This window comes from Schistocerca cancellata, chromosome 6, assembly GCF_023864275.1.
Source record: "Schistocerca cancellata isolate TAMUIC-IGC-003103 chromosome 6, iqSchCanc2.1, whole genome shotgun sequence".
Taxonomy (NCBI): Eukaryota; Metazoa; Arthropoda; class Insecta; order Orthoptera; family Acrididae; genus Schistocerca; species Schistocerca cancellata.
In genome coordinates, this window is record NC_064631.1 from 261,548,013 (window position 1) to 261,566,245 (window position 18,233).

General features: G+C 39.8%; 2 protein-coding genes across 2 annotated transcripts in view; one reads left to right on the forward strand and one right to left on the reverse strand.

The window, feature by feature from the left end:
* LOC126088540 (eukaryotic translation initiation factor 2-alpha kinase 1-like) overlaps positions 1 to 12,408 on the forward strand; it is a 161,852-nt gene extending 149,444 nt beyond the window's left edge. Inside the window, exon 11 of the mRNA XM_049906719.1 lies at positions 10,932 to 12,408. Coding sequence (XP_049762676.1) covers positions 10,932 to 11,192 — 261 coding nt within the window. The 3' untranslated portion in view covers positions 11,193 to 12,408. The remainder of the gene's footprint in view (positions 1 to 10,931) is intronic.
* LOC126088541 (adenosylhomocysteinase) overlaps positions 11,884 to 18,233 on the reverse strand; it is a 37,568-nt gene continuing 31,218 nt past the window's right edge. Inside the window, exons 6-8 of the mRNA XM_049906720.1 lie at positions 13,035 to 13,232; positions 12,766 to 12,960; positions 11,884 to 12,526 (exon numbers count right to left, since the gene is read on the reverse strand). Coding sequence (XP_049762677.1) covers positions 12,395 to 12,526; positions 12,766 to 12,960; positions 13,035 to 13,232 — 525 coding nt within the window. The 3' untranslated portion in view covers positions 11,884 to 12,394. The remainder of the gene's footprint in view (positions 12,527 to 12,765; positions 12,961 to 13,034; positions 13,233 to 18,233) is intronic.

Below are 18,233 nucleotides of genomic sequence, written 5' to 3' on the forward strand. Positions count from 1 at the left end.
CATTTTGTAGTGCACATCTTTCTGAGGAGTCTCATACATAAAACATATGTGTTCGAGGAAGTCTAAGACATGTTATTTGATCTTAAGTCTGCCAAAATGGAGTGCCACGCCTCTTCACACAGCTTTCTTTTATCGCACATCACTGTATTTCGCTCTGTGGAATTGAAATGTGTATATTTTGTAATGGATGGCATCAAACTATATCCAGGACAGTGGAAATTAGAATGTCCTGCGGTGCCTCTCGTGCTCCCGTTTGGACGGTTTGACATCCTGCCCCTCTTTTTTCTTTAAAAAAACAAAACTGCAGTTAATACTGGATGGGATTATTTGTAACCGGGAGAACACGAACTCTTCAGAAAATTTGCACTCTTTATTGCCTATTAGCTAATAACTTGCTGTTTTGTCTGACATAAAATTAACCAGCAAAGACAAGAGACAAGCAAGACAGTACACATTTCTTCAATCTTTAAGTCCTAGCATTTTTTTCTCTCTAATCTTACTACAGCTTTACATGGCATAGCTTCCCTTTCTGGGAAAGAAATCTATTACCCCAGTAAAGATCGTCTACATGAAAAAACAAAATGTCGTTGTCTAATACTGGAAAAAGCTGTAAAAACAAATAGTATCCAAGACTGGTGCGGTTACTCGATCTGATTATGTGTATTTTCTCACTGTCTGCTAGATAAAATGAAACAGACCTGCCTAATATTGCAGCAATTTTAACACATACCAAATAAACGAGACTGTTTTGGCAAGTACCTATATCAAACGCCTATTAGGTCTGCTACAAGCAAAAAGTTTTATATTAGGAAATAGTTTCACATTTCATTCACACGCTCTAGCTTCTGAAGCATGAGATCGAAAAGTGGCATTACGAAAGTTTTATATAAATTTGGAATTGTCATATTCATCCATAATTTGTGTGATGTCCCTGTTTCTTCTCCATCCTCTTTCTAACAAACGATCTTCTCATCACTAATTCTGTAACTATTCCTGACAGTGCCAAAACTTATTCTCCGGTTAACTTCACTAACCTTGCCAGTCATCGATTAGTTATGCTGCATTTATTCTCCAGTTAGCGTTATCCGTGCTACTCCCAGAATAGAAATTTAGCGACTGTAAGCCGGGCCTGTACAACTGGCCCTTACTAATGTAGCGGTCTGGCCAAACATTTTCTGTCAAAATTTCACTTTCTTGGATACACCGAGAATAAGTAATATTTCTTACCTGTTATTCCTGTTCAGGGTGTATACGACCCGGGAGATCCGAGAAAAACCTGGAAATGTTTCATTGTTTTTGTTTTCAGTTAAATTTTTGTAATTTTGACTGGTAAGAACCAATACTCTAACACAGGATATTACTGTATCCCGCTACTGCAGAGTAATACTGCAGCAATAAAACATGAACGAGAGAAAAAACAAAAATCAAACTTAAAACTGCAAAGGAAATGCGCCATATACAACAAAAAAACACAGTGCTCATACAAGCGTCTGCCAACAGCAAAAAATGTCAAAGTCTTAAGGAAGACTATGCAATGCTTCGTAACAACAAATTACCTCCGAAGAGCATGGCATCACAACTGTTTACATTAGGTTCGTTTTAGCAGTTAAGAGTGGGATCATGCGTATGCGCAGTTGAGTAGTAGCTTCTCCCACTTCTCGCTACAGAAATGTGGCTATTGCCTGTGTAAGCAGTCGGAGCAAGCAGCTAGATGCTACTGGGAAAAATTTTACTGGAGTACCCAAGCTGCCAGATTAATGCATGCGCAGCAGGCCCAGATCTGGGGGGGGGGGGGGGGGGGGGGGTGATATATTGATATTCTTGAGGGGAAAAAACCTTGTTTCACAAAGCGCTTAGCATACAGCGCACGTTAGTCTATCGATTATTCATATGAATATAATAGAGGGAAACATTCCACGTGGGAAAAATATATCTAAAAACAAAGAGGATGTGACTTACCAAACGAAAGTGCTGGCAGGTCGATAGACACACAAACATACACACAAAATTCAAGCTTTCGCAACCAACGGTTGCTTCGTCAGGAAAGAGGGAAGGAGAGGGAAAGACGAAAGGATGTGGGTTTTAAGGGAGAGGGTAAGGAGTCATTCCAATCCCGGGAGTCATTCCAATCCCTGTACTTCCGCCTCGACTGACATCTCTGCCCAAACTCTTTGCCTTTACAAATGTCTGCTTGTGTCTGTGTATGTGCGGATGGATATGTGTGTGTGTGTGCGAGTGTATACCTGTCCTTTTTTTCCCCCTAAGGTAAGTCTTTCCGCTCCCGGGATTGGAATGACTCCTTACCCTCTCCCTTAAAACCCACCGAGCGGGGTGGCGCAGTGGTTAGACACTGGACTCGCATTCGGGAGGACGACGGTTCAATCCCGCGTCCGGCCATCCTGATTTAGGTTTTCCGTGATTTCCCTAAATCACTCCAGGCAAATGCCGGGATGGTTCCTCTGAAAGGGCACGGCCGACTTCCTTCCCAATCCTTCCCTAATCCGATGAGACCGATGACCACGCTGTCTGGTCTCCTTCCCCAAACCAACCAACCTTAAAACCCACATCCTTTCATCTTTCCCTCTTTCCTGACGAAGCAACCGTTGGTTGCGAAAGCTTGAATTTTGTGTGTATGTTTGTGTTTGTTTGTGTGTCTTTCGACCTGCCAGCGCTTTCGTTTGGTAAGTCATATCATCTTTGTTTTTAGATTATTCATATGACTTTGAAATGCATCCCTGTCGGTTTTTGAACACATTCTAAGTTGATTTCTGAATGTGTGCATAGTGTACATGATGTCTCTGTCAGGGGAATCCTCGTTGCATCTAGAAGGCCTAACTTTCCTACAGACAAAAGGGGCTATATGAGCTGAGCGGAGTAACGCTGAACAGATGAATGCGAACTGCTGTCTGTGTGGTTAATTGGGTTTGCGAATGATGAGCGTTGTTATAATTACTAGCGAAATCCATAGACTCAGACTACCGGAGTGGAAATAAACTAATTACAGGTAAGAAAGATTACATATTAAAATGGCTCTGACCACTATGGGACTTAACATCTGAGGTCATCAGTCCCCTAGAACTTAGAACTACTTAAACCTAACTAACCTGAGAACATCACACACATCCATGTCCGAGGCAGGATTCGAACCTGCAACCGTAGCGGTCGCGCAGTTCCAGACTGAAACGCCTAGAACCGCTCGGTCACTGCAGCCGGCGATTACGTATTACCTTCTCGGTGTATCCAAGAAAATGATATTTTGACAACAATATTTTGACGAGATCACTATACTAGTAAGGGCCAGTTGTACAGTCCCCCGCCAGCAGCCGCTTTAAGTTCTATTCTGGAAGTAGCATGGAAAACGCGTTGTATGAACACTTAACAACGCCTAGCCAGAGAATAATCGCGGGATAATTAAACTGCTGATTCTGGCAGAATTAGTGAAGTTAACCGGCGAAATTGACAGGAATAGTTACAGAATTAGTGATAACAAGACTCTTTGTTAGTTGAGGAAGGAGAATAAACGGGGAGATCACACAAATTATGGAACAATATGACGATTCCGAGTTTGTATATAAATTTCGTACTACTACTTTTCGATCTCATGCTTGAGAAACTGGAGCGTATGAATGAAGTGTGAAACTATTTCCTAAAATAAAGCTTTTTGCTTGTAGTAGGCCTCATAGGCATTTGATATTTGTACTTTGTGAATTATATTCTGTCGTTTGTGCAGTATTAGAAGGCCTATTTTGTTTTATCTAGCAGAGAGTGACAGAACAGACGTAATCAGATCGAGAAATCACACCAATCTTGGGTCCTATTTGTATTAACAACTTTTTCAGTATTTCTATTTTTCATGTAGCAAAATGTTTGATGAACTTTGATGAGGTAACAGATTCTTTCGCAGAAAGCAAAGCACGCCATGTAAAGCTGTAGCAAGATTAGACAGAAGAAAATTCTAGGAGTTAAGGATTAAAGAAATGTGTATCGTCTTGCTTGTCTAATGTCTTTAATGATTTTATGTATCCTATATTTAATTTTAGGTCACACAAAGCAGCAAGTTGTTAGCTGATAGGTCAGGGTGTCAACGTCTCGGGACAACCAAGAGATCCGGGAAAAACCCGGGAATTTTTTCATCCGGGAGAAAACTGGGAAAAACCCGGGAATCTTTTTGACTTCCGGGAATTTTTCATTGTTTTAGTTTTCATTTAAATTTTTGTGATTTTGACTGGTAAGAAGCAATACTCTAACAAAAAAATTTACTGTATCCCGCCTCTGCAGAATAATAGTGCAGCAACAAAACATGAACGAGAGAAAAAAACAAAAATAAAACTTAAGTCGCAAAGAAAATGCGCCATATACAACAAAACACAGTGCTCACACAAGCGTCTGCCAACAGCAAAGTGTGTCAAAGGCTTTAGGAAGACTGTGCAGTGCTTCTTAACAACAAATTGCCTCCAATGAGCGTGACGTGACAGTTTTTTACATTAGATTCATTTTAATGCAAGATCTTTTAATGTTTCACACGTACAAACATGCGGGCTTCCTGCGTCATCGTAGCTGCGCAAGTGCAGTGACGCCTGTTATCTGGCACTCTCTGGCAACTCCTGAAACGTACCTTTCTAATAGGTCACGGAAAAATATTGCGAGTATTGATTTGAAAAGCGTTACTTTCAAAGTAAATTTCCTTTTATGTAAGATAAACTATGTGAGAGAGTGTACGACAAATTTCTTAAATCACAGAGCGTTTGACTCTCATTTAAAAATCAACTCTTTGGGGACGACCATATGAAGAATTTCGAGCCCAGAAGATCAGACATTTACGTCATTATTAAAAAATTTTCCTGACACATTTATGTGATGCATGACGCGCAAAAAAGATCAACAATATATGTGGAAGCTTAGCTTCTCTTGCAGCTTATTAATCTTAGAGACCAATATTATATGTAATAGCTTTGCTTTTCTTGTAGCAACAATTTTACATTAATTTAAGCCATTAATTTTTGTTATTTGTGTGTTCGCGCTACTTAAGAGTGATCTTGCTATTGGCTGACTACATCACGTGTCAAATGCTGTCATCAGCAGGCGAGATCATGTGACATGAGCTGTGACTGGCTTACAAAAGCGCGTCGCAATCTCGATTTTAATGCTTCGGAAAGTAACATGCGGTGTTTGGTGGAATTCGAATTTATACCTTCGTAACACGAAAGTATGCTGCACATCAAAGATCTTTCCAAAATGTGTTTTTGCCCCTGAGTTTCATTTTCTAAAGTGCCGGGAAATTCTATGCCGGTGTATAAAACCATAAACCGTAAAAGGATGGATAAGTTCCGAGAAAAGTATACTTACACTTAACATGGAAAAAGTGTTTTTTTCATCCGGGAGAAAGTGTATTTTCAACCGGGAAATCCGGGAATTATTTTTCCTTGTCCATGTAGACACCCTGTAGGTAATAAAGGGTGCAAATTTTCTGAAGAGAGTTTAAAAAGGGGGGCGGGGGGGATGGACAGGATGTCAAACCGGCTGACTAAGCGTGAGAGGCACCACAGGACATTTTAATTTCCACTGTCCAAAATATTCACGTTTCAATTCCACAGAGCAAAATACAGTGACATGTGATAGGAGAATGCTGAGTGAAGAGGTGTGGCACTTCACTTTGGCAGACTTGCGACAAATAACATGTCTTACATTTCCTCAAACACATGTGTTTTATGCATTAGACTCTTCAAAAAGATGTGCGCTACAAAATGAATATAGTTTTGAAAATTCGATTTTTTCCAATTTTTGATGTCCAATCTCAAACGCTTGAGGGAGTGGCGGGGTATTGCCCCGGTTCGGAAATGTAGATCCGGGGCTGTTGCACAGAGCAGTCTGAGTTATAGTGGGGAAGTGGGTAGTCTCAACATGACCCGTGTTTACGTTTAGTGATTTTACTGTTTCCTCTTCATTTACTGCTCTCACGTCAAATGAAAACAAAGATTTTATTTTATTTCCACTTTTCTGATGGCGAAGCATTAATCGCCTTGCAGAACAGTGGAGTTATTTTTGTCGGTTTGCTAAAGAAATTTTCTTTTATTAATCTTTTCCACTGAGGCAGACAATATATTTGAAACGAAGTATTTAACTCCACACACTGTTCGCTGCATTTCAAGTGCACTTTTTCAACTTCTAGCACGTATGGCATTACGCCATAATAAAGAACCAAACATGAGGTAACTTAGCACTGGTACTCCAAGAAAATTTACATCCCAAAAACTACATTGAAAAGCTTAATATCAGGTCGTGGCCTACTTCACTGGGAATCTGGACATACGAATGTGCACATTTTAGTTTGATTCACGAAATTCCGTTGCTCTTGGAGCATCCTCTGATGCCTTGTTTCTTTTATAACATAATGGAAGATCTTTTAATATTTTACACATATGAACATACGGGCTCCCTACGGCATTGTAGCTGCGCAAGCGCAGTGACGCCAATCATCTGGCAACTGCAGAAACGAATCTGTTTGTCGTAGGTCGTGGGAAAATATTCCGAATGGTGGTTTGAAAAGTGTTGCTATCAAAATAAATTTCCTTTTATGCAAGTTGAACTATGTGCAAGAACGTACAATGAATTTTTTAAATTACAGAGCGTTGACTCATTTAAAAATCAACTCTTTGATGAATTTTGAGCCCAGATCAGACATTTAGGTCATTATTAAAAATTTTACTGGCACATTTGAGTGATATATCTTACACTGTAATACGTGCATAAAAGACCAACATTATACGTGAAAGCTTTGCTTTTCACGCAACAACACTATGTATATTAATTTAAACCATTAGCTTTCTCTGTTTGTGTGTTTGCGCTTCTTAACAGTGATGTTCCTATTGGCTGACAACATCACATGTCCTCAGCTCTGAATACCCACTGTCATCGGCTGGCGAGATCACATGACATGAGCTATGCCTGGCTTACAAAAGCGCCTCGCAATCTGGAATTCGAATTTATACTTCCGTAATATGAAAATATGCAGCATACATGCTGCTGCTCATCTAAGATCTTTCCAAAACGTGTTTTTTTTTCCCCCCCTGTGTTTCGTTTTCTAAGGCGCTGGGAAATTCTATGCCCTTGTATAAAACCATAACCATTGAAAGGACTGATAAGTTATACTGTCAGTTAATAGGGGAAAAGTAGGTTTTCACCTTGGAGAAAGTGTATTTTTAACCGGGAAATCCGGGAATTTTTTTTTTCTTGTCCGCGTAGACACCCTGCTGTTAGTTGTTTATTTCTACTCTGGTAGTCTGAATCCATGGATTTCGCCAGTAATTATAACAATGCTAATAATTCGCAAAAGTCAACCGCATTGGCATTCACCCGTTCGGCTTTATTCTGCTTAGCTCATACAGCCCCGTCCCCTTTTGTCTGCAGGAAAGTTTATTTCTAGATGCCACAGGGATTCCCCTGGAGAGACATCACGTACAATATGCACGCATTCAAAAATAAACTCGACCTTTATTCAGAAATCAACATAGAATTTGTTCAAAAACGAACAGGGATGCATTTCAAAATCACATGAATAATTGATAGACCAATGTGCGCTGGATGCTAGGCGCTTTCTGAAACAAGGTCTTTTTCCTCGAGAATATGAATTTGGCGCCCTCTTCCTGTGAAATTGCCGCCTGGGGCAGATACCCCGATTTGCCCACCGTCCCCTAGATCCAGGCCTGTTGACCACACGTGTATCTGGCAGCATCTTGCTGCTATTGATTATACAGCTAACTGCCACACTTGGGTAGCCAGAAGTGGGAGAAGTTACTACTCATACGCGACTCTACAGCACTCGAGCTCGCTCATAACGGCTCAAATGAATCTAATGTAAGCAGTTGTGATGTTACGCTCACCAGAGGCAATTTGTTGTTATGAAGCATTGCATAGTCTTTCTAAAGCCTTGACACAATTTGCTGTTGGCAGGCACTTGTATAAGAACTGTGTTTTGTTGTTGTATATGGCACATTTCTTTTGCAACTTGCTTTATTTTCATTTTTTCTCTTGTTCATGTTTTATAGCTCCAGTATTATTCTGTAATAGCAAGATACAGAAATATCCTTTGTTACAGTACTGGTTCTTACCAGTTAAAGTTACAAAAATTTAACTGAAAACTAAAACAATAAAAAAATTCCCAGGTCATATACACCCTGACCAGCTTAACAGTCCCCTGCTGACATCAGGATCCATGGGGTTGTCTCCATACCCGTACACGTCCACATGCTCGATACAATTTGAGGAATACTCGTCCGACCAAGCTACATGTTTCCAGTCATCAACAGTCCAGTGTCGGTGTTGCCGGGCCCAGGCGAAGCATAAAGTTCCGTGTTTTGCAGTCATCAAGGATACATGAGTGGGCCTTTGGCTCCACAAGCCCATATCAGTAATGTTTTGTTGAATGGTTCGCACACCGACACTTGGTGGCCCAGCATTGAAATCTTAAGTAATTTGCAGGAGAGTTGCACTTCTGACACATTGAATGAGTCTCTTCAGTTGCCATCGGTCACTTTCTTGAAGGATCTTTTTCCAGTTGCAGTGATGTCAGATATTTGATGTTTTACTGTATTCCTGATATTCATGGTACACTCTTGAAATGGTCATACGGGAAACTCCCCCACTTCATCATTACCTCAGAGATGTTGTGACCCATCACTCGTGCACCAGCTATAACACCATGTTCAAACTTCCTTAAATCTTGATAACCTGCCATTGTAGCAGTAGTAACCAATCTAACAACTGCAACATACTTGTCTTATATAGGTTTTGCTGACCACAGCACCATATTCTGCCTGTTTATGTATCTCTGTGTTTGAATATGTGGCGCTTCAGTGTATCTTGTGAGCACATCAGAGAACTAACTTAAAGCTGTGGATATGCTTCAGTGGTGAACTAGCGGCATTATGCTGTGTGTCACAGGGAACAAGATCTTGGCTTGCTTTGCTAAGCTTGCATGCATGCATCATGGTGACTTCCATGAATGTATGTGTATCGGTCAGGTAAGGGTAAGTTCCCATTGGTCATGTGTGTGAGGACTGGAGAGCATTAAGATCTGCCAGCGGAAGAGGATGATCCTGTAGCAGTGTTGGAATGCTTGCTCCATTCCATATTCAGAAGGTACAGATCTCCTCAACACACAACTCTAGAAGTCCCATAGGATATTATTTGCATATGTACACTATGATAGCAACTGTTTTAGTGTGATGGGAACATTACCTTTGCCGTCTCCCACCTGGTGGTGACTGATGCAAAGGTCTGGGCATGTTTTAGTAACCACCTAACAGTAAGACAGTGGTACGCTCCACAGGGAATAAGAACTTGGCCTGTCTAATTCATATGCTTATGTATGAATTAAATAAACCTAAACTTCAAGGTGGACTAAAAGCCAGTGGGTAGTTTGGTGTGGATGCAAAAAGTTACTGGTAAGAAACTTACGCTGGACCTCAGTTGTAATTGGGGGAGGGCGGCACTACATCTTACAGTGGCCAGAGCCGATTATAACACCTGACAATATGCTCACTGGTTGGCCACAACGTCAAACATTTGTCGTCTCCTGTTGCCGACACCTTGGATCCACTTGGGGTTCTGGCCAAAAGTGGGAGCCCACACAGTAATCAGGCTGCATGCATGGGTGGTTAGCTCACTTGGTCAGGTGCAGTCAAGGTCAAAGGAACTGTGCACTTATAGAACTGTGCACTTATAAAATTTCAGCCATATTACATCCATTTACAGAGGTGGACTGGTATGTTGCGAGGGAAGCTGGTCAGGACTTCACTGGAGTTTAATGTCGTCATTATCTTGCGCATATTCATTTTGGAGGTCCTGACTATCTGCCTAGCTTCAGAATTTGTCACTTGGCAGAACAGGGCAGTGGTCAGATGCTCAGAGACAGACAGACAAATACAGTGCCAGGTCTTGTTGTAGGCAACAACATCTCGGTTGGAAAAAAAGAGTCAAGTCCAGGTAGAAGTGCGTTCTCACAGCGGACAATTGCGAGTGTAAACCACCCACTGCCCACTGCTCCAGTTGTGACATCAAGTGCAAAATTTACTCGACATCCACGGAAAAATATTCTGAATGAACCCATATTTTTCCGTGGATTTGAGTAAATTTTTCACTTGATGTTGCAACTGGAGCAGCGGACAGTGGGGGGTTTACACTTGCAATTGTCCACTGTGAGAACGCACCTCTACCTGGACTTTAATCTTTTTCTGACCGAGATGTCGTCGCCTACAAGACCTGGCACTGTGGAATCGAACTGAAGACGCAAAGTAGACCTAGTTTTGTTTATAGTAATATGCCTTTTACTCTGTATACCCGCTCATGTAGAAAAGTTTCTAATGATGAGAAAATACTGATTGGATGAAAGAACTTGGTGTACTTATTGAGAATGTAGCTATAACTGGCGATATTATTTCTATTATAATTATTAATAAAGAGTTTTCCTTGACTCCTGTAACCGGGGGCATCAGCCTAAAACTGCTAGATGTACTTCTGGTAATCGGGGCTCAAGGATGCAACAATTTTTTAAAATTAACAAAGCATAGTGCCGCACTGCCTGCTGGGCGCCTAGCCGGGCAGTTATGCAACCCGCTTGGCTCGACGCTAGGCCAGCGCTCTTAGTATGACTAGAGCGCGCGTACGGTATATTGCCCGCAGAGTCTAAGTCCGTTATCAGTGCCTTATGTAATCAACTCTTACTAACCCTGCACAGAGGGAGAGGAGCATCTAATTTTAACCTCTAACTCTTGGAATTCATCTAACAAAAATTTAAGCAACTTAAAATACATTACTACACTAACTAGAGCAGGGTTTAACTGCTGATAACTTTCATCATCATCATCTTACGAAGATTAATGCATCATATCAACAATACTAATATCTGCATTTAACCAATAATTCACTTACAGGTTGAGATGATGATACACTTGACTTCATGCTCTTTGGACAGAAGACCTACATCAAAAGAACTGTTGGCTCAGCTGGATTACTTATCATGCCACAATACTAATGAGAGCTCAGTAATAAAACATCTGTTAAGTGAAATAAGCCAACGTGATAAAGAAATTGAAGAACTGAAGCATGAAAAGAGACAGTATGCGCAAGAAATACTGGAACTGAAACTTAAATTGGAGAGATATGAGACTTTAGATATGTCATCAAAAATTTAGTGTAAATCTTTCTAGACTTTACAAATGTGCTCAACTTCTACTCATTGCCAGATGAATAAAAGACAATGCCCAGTATCTAGCTATTTGGTATCAAATACTCTAATTAGATAGAGAAGATGTGAGGGAAAGTGGAGCCATGAAGACCATGTGCCAATTTTAAAAACTTTGATTAATTTCATCATAGTGTTCCTTTATTATGTTTCATTATCACTACCTATTTATTGTACCAAATGTTAATAACATGATAAAAAAAAGAGTGCTTTCTGGGTGGTAGTGGACGAAGCTTATGACAGAAGAGAAGATTCAGAAACTGAGAAATCTTAAGCATTACGTTAATGTTACACATGTGGCAAGTTAGATAAACCCAAATCATGGCAGACAGGAATTTAAATTCAAACTACTTAAATTTGTTTCATGTTTCAGTAAGTGCTTGAAGATACTTCTGCACAATTTTTGTTTTGTGGCTACTGTGCTTATTATTGTCGTTTTATTTCTACTTAACTTGTCCACCATACTTGGTGGTTTCACTTTTGGAGATTCATTTTTGCCACATTACTTAAATTCTATTTGTACAAGATGTGTGTCTCTTTAAATGAATGACAAGACATGTGATCTCTTACATATCAGTATTTAAGGATTAATGTTACTACAGAAGCAATAGGTTAGGGCTTGTTGGAATGATAAGGATAAGTGAAGTAACATGACTTTATTATAAAATGTACTTTTGTATTTGTTGAATAAAATTCTTTTTACAAGAAAGCTTCAAATGCCAGTAAAAAGTATCACACAAGTGGATGTATAACATAATATGAGCAAACTGCAGTACAGTCAGGTTCTATCCAGTAGTTAACACTTCAGGAAGTGTTCTATAAGTACATAAATGAGACTCAATGGAATGCATGTAGGGATAAATTGTTCTCCTTTTAGAAATAAGATGTGAAACATTTGAAGAAAGTGAAATGGGAGGGGAAGGGGAAGACTCACTGGCATGTGGCCAGTTGTTACATATTTCTTACAAATAAACAGACACAATTTATGGCTTGCCAAGGGTATTCATATCACACACAAAAGAGAAATTATAAATACATGCATTCCACTGACAAAATGCAACAGGGAAATTCAAGTACCACACCAGTGTGTTCTGAATCAGCCAAGACATCTGACAACTGTCATATTCCAGAACAGACAATTCCATTTGATGTTTAATACCTGTAATGGTCTGGTTTAAAAGGCCCATCAGTTGGAACACCAAGATATTTAGACTGCTCTGGTGTTAATTTAGTAAGCTTCACTCCTAAGTGTTCCAAGTGTAGAGCTGCGACTTCTTCATCCAGCTGTGAAAAAGTTTAGTGTTGAAGAATTTATGAACAATGGAAGCAGAATTATAACTCAAAGTGATTCTCTTAATGTTTTGTTGAATTAATTATAAAGTAACAAAACAATTTTTATATTTGTTTTCTATAAGATATTTCGAACTCAATTCTTTTAGATTAAAGCAAAATCAATGAAGTATTTACATTCTACCAGAACTTCTACAACATATATCAAAGTCTGATATCCCAAACATATTTACCTTCTTAGGAAGCATGTGAACACCAACAGGGTATTTACCAGGTTTTGTCCACAATTCTATTTGAGCCAGTACTTGGTTACTGAATGAGTTACTCATAACAAATGATGGGTGGCCCATGGCACAACCCAAATTTACCAAACGACCCTCAGCAAGAATAATTATATGCCTTCCATTTGACAATCTGTACCTATCCACCTGAAACAGCAGATTTAGTCTGTACACATTCCAGCAGGTGGCTATACACAGAGAAAACAATGTTCCTTTCTTACCTGTGGTTTAATGTTTATCTTTTCAACTGCATTTTTCTCAAGCCATGTCACTTGAATTTCACAATCAAAATGGCCTATGTTACATACTATAGAATCATTACGCATATTCAAAAAGTGATCTCCTGTTATAATGTCCTTACAACCAGTAGTAGTTACAAATATTTGGCCTTCCTTGGATGCTTCATCCATTGTCGTCACCTGCAAGTGTGATGTAAGAAAATTCTTGATAAATTAATGAAGTATACTTAGGCCACAAAAGCTAATGATGCAGAAATTAAGCCATTATTCAATGCTTAGACCGCCAACAAAAGAATTATGGTGGCCAGTAACAAATTTTACTAACGAAGTGTCAGCAGCCAATGGAATTTTACTAAAAATAATTCAAAATGAGCTATTACAGAAATGTTATTCAATTTTTGGTAATGTACTCTATGCTTTCTATTGGGAAATTCTACACAGCAACTACATTAACATTATCAATTTTTCCAATTTCCGTTAGTGTGGAGCAGTAAATAGAGGAATTGTGTGATCAGAGGGGGGGGGGGGGGGGGGGGAAGAAGCATTATTCCCTTCAAGTCATTAGCAGGCAAATAATTGACCATATCATATAGCTATCTACAATTACTGAATATTATAAGACTGAGTGAGGCTCTGTGATGGACAATGCCTCTTTCGTACGAATGTGAGTGTCCATTTTCAGATATGAGGCAAGAAGCCTTACATTCTGCAACTTTAACCTCATGTAATGAGGGATGGGTTCAGATCAGTTCACAGATACACAGGCGGGTTTTGACACTTTGCTTTACATCACCAGTAATTAACACTAAAACAAAAGGAAACTGTGCACCCATTGTCATAATGCGGAGCAGGAAGATTTATCTGATGTTCGAAAGGGCTTTCAGGCCAAGGTTGGAAACTCTTCCTAAGTGGCTAAGTTTGTAAATCGTTCGCATGCTGGTTTAAGTATACCATGGCATGGCAAAATGTCGCAATCCAAAAACTGGCACCGGGGCAACCACCGCCGCCACCTTCTTCTTCTTCTTCTTCTTCTTCTTCTTCTTTCCTGAGACTGGTTTGATGCAGCTCTCCATGCTACCCTATCCTGTGCAAGTTTCTTCATCTCCCAGTACCTACTGCAACCTACATCCTTCTGAATCTGCTTAGTGTATTCATCTCTTGGTCTCCCTCTACGATTTTTACCCTCCACGCTGCCCTCCAATGCTAAATTTGTGATCCCTTGATGCCTCAGAACATGTCCTACCAACCGGTCCCTTCTTCTAGTCAAGTTGTGCCACAAGCTCATCTTCTCCTCAATTCTATTCAATACCTCCTCATTAGTTATGTGTTCTACCCATCTAATCTTCAGCATTCTTCTGTAGCACCACATTTCGAAAGCTTCTATTCTCTTCTTGTCTAAACTATTTATCGTACATGTTTCACTTCCATACATGGCAACACTCCATACAAATACTTTCAGAAACAACTTCCTGAAACTTAGAAACTTAAATCTATACTCGATGTTAACAAATTTCTCTTCTTCAGAAACGCTTTCCTTGCCATTGCCAGTCTACATTTTATATCCTCTCTACTTCGACCATCATCAGTTATTTTGCTCCCCAAATAGCAAAACTCCTTTACTACTGTAAGTGTCTCATTTCCTAATCTAATACCCTCAGCACCACCCGACTTAATTCGACTACATTCCATTATCCTCGTTTTGCTTTTGTTGATGTTCATCTTAAATCCTCCATTCAAGACACTATCCATTCCGTTCAACTGCTCTTCCAAGTCCTTTGCTGTCTCTGACAGAATTACAATGTCATCGGCGAACCTCAAAGTTTTTATTTCTTCTCCATGGATTTTAATACCTACTCCGAATTTTTCTTTTGTTTCCTTTACTGCTTGCTCAATATACAGATTGAATAACATCGGGGAGAGGCTACAACCCTGTTTTACTCCCTTCCCAACCACTGCTTCCCTTTCATGTCCCTCGACTCTTATAACTGCCATCTGGTTTCTGTACAAATTGTAAATAACCTTTCGCTCCCTGTATTTTACCCCGGCCACCTTTAGAATTTGGAAGAGAGTATTCCAGTCAACATTGTCAAAAGCTTTCTCTAAGTCTACAAATGCTAGAAACGTAGGTTTGCCTTTGCTTAATCTTTCTTCTAAGATAAGTCGTAAGGTCAGTATTGCCTCACTTGTTCCAATATTTCTACGGAATCCAAACTGATCTTCCCCGAGGTCCACTTCTACCAGTTTTTCCATTCGTCTGTACAGAATTAGCATTAGTATTTTGCAGATGTGACTTATTAAACTGATAGTTTGGTAATTTTCACATCTGTCAACACCTGCTTTCTTTGGGATTGGAATAATTATATTCTTCTTGAAGTCTGAGGGTACTTCGCCTGTCTCATACATCTTCCTCACCAGATGGTAGAGTTTTGTCAGGACTGGCTCTCCCAAGGTCGTCAGTAGTTCTAATGGAATGTTGTCTACTCCCGGGGCCTTGTTTCGGCTCAGGTCTTTCAGTGCTCTGTCAAACTCTTCACGCAGTATCGCATCTCCCATTTCATCTTCATCTATATTCTCTTCCATTTCTATAATATTGTCCTCAAGTACATCGCCCTTGTATAGACCCTCTATATACTCCTTCCACCGTTCTGCTTTCCCTTCTTTGCTTAGAACTGGGTTTCCATCTGAACTCTTGATATTCATACAAGTGGTTCTCTTTTCTGTAAAGGTCTCTTTAATTTTCCTGTAGGCAGTATCTATCTTACCCCCTAGTGAGATAAGCTTCTACATCCTTACATTTGTCCTCTAGCCATCACTGCTTAGCCATTTTGCACTTCCTGTCGATCTCATTTTTGATACGTTTGTATTCCTTTTTGCCTGCTTCATTTACTGCATTTTTATATTTTTTCCTTTCATCAATTAAATTCAATATTTCTTCTGTTACCAGAGGATCTCTACTAGCCCTCGTCTTTTTACCTACTTGATCCTCTGCTGCCTTCACTACTTCATCCCTCAGAGCTACCCACTCTTCTGCTACTGTACTTCTTTCCCCCACTGCTGTCAATTGTTTCCCTTATGCTCTCCCTGAAACACTGTACAACCTCTGGTTTAGTCAGCTTATCCAGGTCCCATCTCCTTAAATTCCCACCTTTTTGCAGTTTCTTCAATTTTAATCTGCAGTTCATAACCAATAGATTGTGGTCAGAGTCCACATCTGCCCCTGGAAATGTCTTACAATTTAAAACCTGGTTCCTAAATCTCTGTCTTACCATTATATAATGTATCTGATACCCTTTAGTATCTCCGGGATTCTTCCATGTATGCAACCTTCTTTTATGATTCTTGAACCAAGTGTTAACTATGATTAAGTTATGCTCTGTGCAAAATTCTACCAGAAGGCTTCCTCTTTCGTGATAGAGGTGAATCGTGATAGAGGTGAACAAAGGCTGCGAAGATGTGTACAGGCAAATTAACGTGCAATTACTGAGCAACTGACTGCCAGATGAACCAAGGGGCCTCTATTAAGCAAACATTGCTGCATATGAGCCTCCACAGCAGGTGCCTGGTTCATGCAACCATGCTGAGTGCTGTTTATTGGTGGTGAAGGCTGGATCTTACATGCCAGTACTACAATAGGACTTCCACTGAATGGTGACAGGTGGCCTCTTCCGATGAACCTCATTTTAGCTCCATCGGCATGAGGCCTCTAAAGTCAAATGCATATCAACAGTCATCAGAAGGGTGCAGGCCAGAAGGGGAGTGTTGGTCTGAGGAAAGCTCTTCTGGCATTCCCCGAGTGAAACTGTCATTTGGGAGAGACAATGAATCAACACAAGTATTAGAGATCGGCATCTGACGTTTATGATCGCTTGAATTTCTCAGTGTATGTAGTTCCGCTTAAGTCCTGCAGATGTCAATACAGCCATTTTGGACAGAGCAGTTGCACTCAACTTCCTTGAAGCTCATTCGAGTGTGTCATGTTCTACTTGCCTGGTCGTCTACTATAGTTACACAAGTGCCACTGATTCACCCACTATAGGATCTTGGCACGAACCTGACATGAAGGGCGGTGTGAAAGCAAAACTTTATTTGAAAGAATATATCCTGAGTGCGAAAGACGACGGTTGTAAATGTCTGCGAGAGATTTTTTTTTAGTGACACAGAAGGATGTGGTAAGTGTTCTGTTCTCCTTACACATCCACCATAACACATCTAAAGGCACATATCTGCAAAACATATGAAGTACAAGTTCTGAAGCATTACCAGTTTCATTGAAAGTTATGGTGATTAAAAAGGGCTTCAAACTGTGTGCCAGAGATCTTCACCCATATCTATTAATATGGGGTGTAGGATTTCACACTTTCAGGATCTTGTGAATGTTGGTTCAGTATTGGTACACAAAGACATCTCCAACATCTTGCTTCATCTTATGACAATATCGTGAAACAGTGAAAGACAAGCCTATGATATATGGAGAGTGCATGAATATGGATGTACTGTGGATATATAACCGATACATCTACTTTATCAAGAAATCTGGGGAGATTATTGACAACTACACAGATGAAACATTATTCAAGCTGTTAGGAGTAGATCCTCAGTATTTTAGTAAGATTTCATTTCTCAGTGACCAAGGCAGTAATATCTGCAAGACGCTGCAGCCTTTCAGCATTGTGTAAACATTACACACGTTTTCAACAGTCCTGAACCACATTTTTGGTGAGTTATTTGATAAATGAGGTTGCAGTTTTTTATTTCCAGACTTACACTGCCAAAGAAAATATCTGTTTTATGAAGAAAATTGGCCACATGAATTAAATACAGAAAAGCTTGAAGTATGAAATGGAGAGTAGGTGAAACATTTGTTTAGGATACTAGTTTGCAGTTAGGCAGCGTAATAAAAGTCAGTGTAATAAAAGTCATGGAAATGCTTCTGTCTCTTGGTAAAATTACTGATTATGACAACATTTTTAGAGCCATTCAAAGGTGCAATAAGAATGTCGGAAGGTGACAAGCATGCAACATTTCAGTTTGTTTTGTTATGGGTACACAGGCTGAAAAGTCATAGTAATACAGGGCTCAAAGATACAGAGATATGTTTAGATTACTGAAGAGCCTTTTTTTTTTGTTTCATAAATGCTGTGTGACCATAAAATGAAAAAGGCACTTAATTGCAAAATGCCA